This window comes from Artemia sp. Qi Xiang Cuo, chromosome 7 (assembly GCF_049724085.1).
Source record: "Artemia sp. Qi Xiang Cuo chromosome 7, ASM4972408v1, whole genome shotgun sequence".
Lineage (NCBI taxonomy): Eukaryota > Metazoa > Arthropoda > Branchiopoda > Anostraca > Artemiidae > Artemia > Artemia sp. Qi Xiang Cuo.
In genome coordinates this window covers 67,138,729-67,145,632 of record NC_142800.1, presented here as the reverse complement: position 1 = coordinate 67,145,632, position 6,904 = coordinate 67,138,729, and the positions used below count along the sequence as shown (strand labels likewise).

The window sequence follows — 6,904 nt, the reverse complement described above, 5'->3', positions numbered from 1 at the left end:
AAATTGTTAAGAAAAACATTTATTTTCTTCTTTTTTTTTAACAACGAAAGCCTAAAAAAATTTTAGAGCCAATATTTTAGAGGCTACTAAGTGAGAAAAGGACTAAAAAAGGGTAAGAAGTGAAATAGGAGGAAAATTGTGAAAATAATTCTATGTTATCTGAGCCATAAATAAGTATGTACGAACTAAAAAGTAAAACACATTACCCTTCTTAATTTTCTTTTAGACAAGTTTTTTCTTTTACAATTTTGATTGTGTGTATAACACATGTATAACGAATCGTGTGAAAAAGTTTTTTTAGACCTGATATTTTTTAGGTTACTAATAGGGACAATAATAATAAAAAAAATTCAACACAATAACAAGTAAAGTAAGAGCAAAATTACGGAATAATTTTTTTTAAATAAGCTTTGAGTGTGTACAGATTAAGAATAAAAAAATAAATACAATAAAATATCTTCTTAAATTTCTAGAGGCTGACTTGTAAAGTGGCATCATACTATTTTAAACACCAATACTAATAACAACTCACCACAGTACCTAGCCACCTGAGGCCAACAAAGCTACGCACGCTCCTTCTTAATCCTAATCTACTCATAGCCTCTCTCTTTGCTACCTCCCAGGAGTTTCTCATTTCCCTTAAATATCTCTTTGCGGAATCCGCCCACCTGAAACACAGACGACCTGCTTATCGTTTAGCCCTAGACAGTTGGCCGAAAAGGACAATCTTCTGCAATCTGTATCCTTCATCCGCAGAACGTGCCCTAGCTATCTCAACCTTTCTCTCATTATATCCCTATAAAGCAGGATTGAACCCCACTTTTCGTAGAGCCAACTGTCTGAAATACGGTCAATCAGACAGGTATCCAAAACAATCCGCAGGCAATTTCTCTGGAAAACATCTAGCAAATCTTAGTCCGTTTTTCGGACCGCTCATGCTTCAGATCCATACTCAACCAGTTTCATCTCTGTAGCTTCCAATATTCGAATCTTGGTTCACAATTTATCTTCCTATTCTTCCAAGCTTCTGATTTCTCCAGGTACCCATTTAGACCTGGGTCAACTCTGACTATGCTGACATATTCACGCCACTGACCCCCGTTTCAAACCAAATAACCAGTGAAGTCAGGACTCTATCCACGATGATTCATTCTAATAATTCCAGGCCACCTAAATACAAACATAAGGCTGTTGACTTCGTAGTATATGTCAATGATACAATACCAGCAGTGACCCCACAAATGAATTATAGTGTAAACTTTTAAGAAATCATTCAGTAAAAAATTTAATTAAAAGACAAGAAAATAATTTTGATTAATTATAATTTATGCTATAATTTGCAACGAACAATATTATCATTAATTAAAATTAATTACCTGTGAATAATTATGTTCCAAGACGACGATTTAAAAAAAAAGGCAATGATGGACAATAATGTTAGTCCCTTTATGCATTTTAAGCATTTAAGGGCTACATTAATTTTTCTTTGGTTTTAGACTTAAGATCTTTATGCTGAACAAATAATTAGAAGGTAAATGAGTTCTGGAGCACGCCTTATATAGAGGTTTAGATTACTTTCTTTGAGCCTTCAAATTTGTTGTTATGATGAAGATGGGAGTGTATACATTATAGATGGCAGCATTTTAGTTTTGTTGTGTGAGCATTGACATGGAAACCGAAGTATTTTACACTAGAATTTCCTATTATGAGATTTTTCCATTTCTTGCATCATGGAAAACTATGAGGTTATTGGAAATATTGGTGAAGGTGCTCACGGAGTTGTTCTTAAAGCGAAATGTAATTATACATTGAAAATGTATGCTTTGAAGAAAGTGTATGTCGAAAATATTCGAAAACAATTTCCTATAAAGGTTTGGAGAGAAATTAACAACCTGAAAAAATGTAACTCCCCGTATGTAAGTTTTGGTTCTAATATTTTTGTAAGATAATATTTCACGCGGTATAGTGTAAAAAAATAAGGCTGTAATTAAAAAAAAGCTAGTTTTATTGTCAGAAAATCATTAATCTTGTTTTCTAGCGACCAATTGCAGTATAGTCGGTATTAAAGTGTTATATATTCGGGTTTAATTCACTTTCAGGCTGTAAACATAATATTATCATTAATTACGGACACATAAAATGAAAATAATTACATATTTGTATAGTTTTCTAACATTTAAAATACATTTCTTAAATAAACATTCCCCCTAATAATTCAGACACGCACTTTAATAATTAAGCATTGCATAATTTTGAGAAATCTGATCTGAAGAGTATAGATTTTATTGGTATGTCTGTGAACAAGAAATACCACGAAAAAAAAGAAAATAAAAATTCCCATAGCAGGGAACCGTTTGTACAGAGAAAAAAACTATGAACTTTTCAAGGTCTAATATATCTATTTGACAAAATATATCCCTGAGCCTTACAAAGACTACTACTACTACTACTACTACTAACAGCTTAGTACAGGACAAAACAGCCTGAAGTCACCACAGCTACGCAGGCTCCTCTTACATCCTAATCTATTCAAAACCTCCCTCTTTACACCGTCCCAAGAAATTCCTATTTCGCTTAAATCTTCCTTTCTGACATTCTCTGGCCCCATTTGATGGTGACCTGCTTTTCATTTGGCCCTAGAATATTGCCCGACAAGGACGATCTTTGGCAATCTGTCATCCTTTCTCTCATTAAAAATTTTTAAAATAAGAAGGAATATGGAAACAGTATAAATCAATTACAAGGTTTAGATTATGTTGTGTTATCCATTGTCTCTTTTAACTATGTTATGATATTCTATGATCACTGGTTGCATAGATCTGAACATGGGTAAACAATAAGTATGCAATTATCAGTGACCAAATTTCTGTGAAAAAATCCTAAATTTTGTTTATTTACGTATAAAAACTTAAAGTTTCGTGTATGGAGTTCTTGAATTTCATTATATAAATTCAGGATACTTATGCATTATAGCTAAACCAGCGCTATACACGAAAGAAGTCAAGTTTGGTTAATGCTAATGAAATAAAATAAAATAGGATGAATATATAATTGTTTAGAAACAAATTTGGGCTTCATATTTGCGCATTAGGGTGGGGGGTGGGGGTGGTTGGTAAGCATAGCATATGTTAAATGCGTAACCTAACATAACCTAGGTACCTCCCCCCCCCCCAAAAAAAAAACCCGAAAAACAATCGTTTAAATATTGTAAACTCAATGAGAAACTGCGCTTTGCCATCAATTTATCTAGCAAATACCCGTTTGTCTAGTTTCGTGTCTGGTTTCCTTGTACAGTCTATAGCGCTGGTTTAGTTATATTGCATAAGTACTAAATTCAGTTCTCTTTTTCTGCTTTTGGGTAGCTTCAATTTTGATTAATTATATTTGTTTTGGCGTAAAATATAATTCTGATAACCAATCATAGTGGCACGCCCAGTCACCAGCCACTCCTACAGTTCTATCTATATTAACCAACTTTTATGTTTGGAAGCAAAGTAAAGCAGCCTTATCTTGCACATGCTGCGATTTTAGAAATATCTACATGGAATGGATTAACTTTTATGTTTTGTGGTGACGTAATGTAAACATAGATCACTTAAAAAGTGACAATATTGATTGGGTGTCAAAAACAGAAAATAAAGCTAGTTTCAAGATGAAACAGAGCATTTTCAGACGCCTTTAAAGAGAGGGTCATCAATTCATTTTTAACTGCATCAATTCTTTTTTTAAAAATCTAGAGGATTTGGCAACTGCAGCTTTTAATCGATTGCGAAGAAAAAAAAATAATAAGGTATTAATGCCACAACACATTCCTCGGTAAAGCCGACCAAAGATTTCTGCAGCAACTAACGTTGTCCACACATCGCAAATCTAGTAAAGCTTTGACAAATATGAACAATTCGAGCAGCTGATTAACAACCTCGGCAATGTTTATTCGGCCAATCTAATGTGATATTATAGTACTTTGCATTTCCCTACAAAGTTCTAAATAACGCCCCATTGCTTTCCGTAATTATGAATCCGTATTTATTATCGTCAGTCATTATTGAGCTTTATCTTGCTATTGTGTCTCAATTTCTTTTAAAGTTATTTTAGCAAGACAACTTTTCTTAAAAATCCTGAAATTAATATAAAATGTAGTTACATTTTATCAGAGGCTTCGCTATAGCGTTGACTATAGTAATGTGCCATAAGAGTTCATTATTTATCTATTATTTTTTCCCAGAGGCACTTCATATGGAAGGTGTCGTCGTATGAACTTTGAAAAGGGCTCATCAGATTGTAAATAAGAAGTTCTAGTGCTCTCTTTAAGACTCAAAAGTAATATCGAAGGGCAACCAGCCCCCAGGCTCTGTTTTTCCTAAATTGATCTGATCGAAATTTTGATATAGCCATTTTATTCAAAATAGTTCAAAGGGAAAATATCTGTGCTTCTGGGGTTGCCAAAACCTCCACAGCCCCCAGGGTAGAGCTGTAGGTTATAAAAGTTGCCCAATGTTAACGTATAATGCTTTTATGATAGGGATGGTCGTACAGACTTTGAGAGGAGCTTATTCAATTGGAAATTGAAAGTTGTAGTCCCCTTTTTGAGAGTCAAAAGTAATCGGAGGGCACTCCCCCTCCATGCCCTTTTCATCCAGACACATCTGATAAAAATTTTGAGATGGGTGTTTTGTTCAAAACGGCATGAAGATCAAAGAACTATGCATCTGAAGTTGAGACCCACCTTCTCACGCCAAGGACAAGTTGCTTATTGTTAATATATAAGGCTTTAATACAAAGAGTGGTCGTATAAACTTTTGAGGATGCTCATTCGCTCGGCTGTAGAAACTCTTAGTGTCATTTTTTCAAGAGTGATCAGAGAAAAAACTACCCAACCCCCCACCCCAAGCCAAAATTTCCCCACCTGCACACTAATAAAAATTTTGGGATTTTTTTTTTATTCAAACTAGTCAGAAGGTCTAACAATTATACTTCCAGGTATGCTATGCCTTAAAAGCCCCAGGGCAAGAATTTTGAATTATACAATTTGCCTGTTGTTAGAATACAGGGTTTATAATTAGGAACTTTACCTCCGGGGATTGCTCATCTCCCTCTAACCCCTAGGGCAAGTATTGTAAGCTATAGAAGCTTCCCCATTGTTTATATATAAAGTTGGTTCTTATAATAACCAAAGTTGGTTAAGTTGATTATTTTGAAGCCAAAAGGCCTCAATGTATTATTATATATATATATATATATATATATATATATATATATAGATATATATATATTCCTTAAAGTCCTGACCTATTCAGTTCATTTGGAATTTGTGGTGGTGACAATGCAATTTGACCATGCAAGCAACAATCTCCAAATGAGTTACCTTTGTTTGCTATTCTTTCCTCGGGAAAATGTAGGGCTCCACAGTGAATACAAGCAATGTTAAAAGAGTCCCTAGGACTTGTATGTAAAACTTACTGACTTTACAGCATCTTTGCACCAAGGTCGTATCCAGAGGGGGGGGGGGAAGGATGTTTGAAAGCCGTGTGTCTTTGCTCTTCATTTTCATTTTTGGCACGCTCTAATTCTCGTTTTTTCATATTTTCTAACCGCCCGTGTCTTTGCATTTCATTTTCATTTTTGATACGTTTAGATGCTTGCTTTTGCATATCTTCTAAACGAATTCGTCTTTCTTCTTCATTTTGGATTTTGATTACTTCAGACAATTTACCAATAGCCTTTGCTTTAGCTGCCCGTATTGGTTTTGTCTTATTTGATGGTCCAGGTCGTTGATTTTAACCAATTGTAAATTGCATTCGTTTGGGCTCTTCTCTCGGTCTTATGACGTTTGATAGTTTAGGTGGTTCCAAAGGATCATCATTCGTAAAAATTTCAAATTTTCGGTTTTGGGCCTTCCTATAGACATTATACAATTGATCGCGTTCACTGGTTGTGTTCCACGTAACGAGCTTATTTTATCTAACAAAAAACAAACTAATTTAAAATTATCAGGTATTTTTAATGTTAGAATTACAATAAAAAAATTATTGCTCAAGCACCATACATATTTTTGCAGTTTACATAATAACTTTAGCGACTCTGAAATGTTTTTCAACTTTTTTTTTCATGTCGTAAAAAGACACTATTGAATCAAGTCCAAGTTCTCACAATGCTTTCTACTAAGCTTCAAACTTTTGATTTTCTCTTTTAAGGTTTTTTAATTGTTGTAATCCTTTGTCGAAATACATAAAAAAAAATTTGCAATTAACAGTTTTTTGCTCTTTAAGCAATTTAATGTATACTTTTTCATGCATGAAAATCTTCAGTTTTTTAAGTGTGACAAGTGTGACAACGTCATTGCAATACCGATGTATATAAAAATGACGTCACTCATATAATTTTTTTTCCAAAATTAAGGCTCTTAACGAATTTTCTCAAGCTCCTGACCTATCTAGATGGTTTTTTTTTTAGGCCAGAATATCCCAGGATGCCAATTTTCCGAAAAAAAATATGGAGCTGTTTTCGAGAAAAAAAAATAAATAGATACACAATTATTGCTCACTTATAAAATAGTATATATATATATATATATATATATATATATATATATATATATATATATATATATATATATATATATATATATATATATATATATATATATATATATATATATATATATATATATATATATATATATATATATATATATATATATATATATATATATATATATATATATATATATATATACTTGATAGATGTTCAATAATAGTGGATCTAATAATTATTCCAATGTTAAACTTTATTTTGACCTGCCTCTGCCATTGAGGGTACTTAAACCCTTTTACAAAATTCAAATTTTTTCATTTGTCATTAAACTTTTTTTAGAGGCACTGAGTAAAACAAATCATACAAATGA

The 6,904-nt window shown here is 32.7% G+C and overlaps 1 protein-coding gene across 1 annotated transcript in view; it reads left to right on the top strand.

Moving 5' to 3' along the window:
* Positions 1 to 1,683: 1,683 nt before the first annotated feature.
* Positions 1,684 to 6,904, top strand: part of LOC148950622 (cyclin-dependent kinase 20-like) — a 36,473-nt gene continuing 31,252 nt past the window's right edge. The window contains exon 1 of the mRNA XM_089091676.1: positions 1,684 to 1,797. Coding sequence (XP_088947802.1) covers positions 1,741 to 1,797 — 57 coding nt within the window. The 5' untranslated portion in view covers positions 1,684 to 1,740. The remainder of the gene's footprint in view (positions 1,798 to 6,904) is intronic.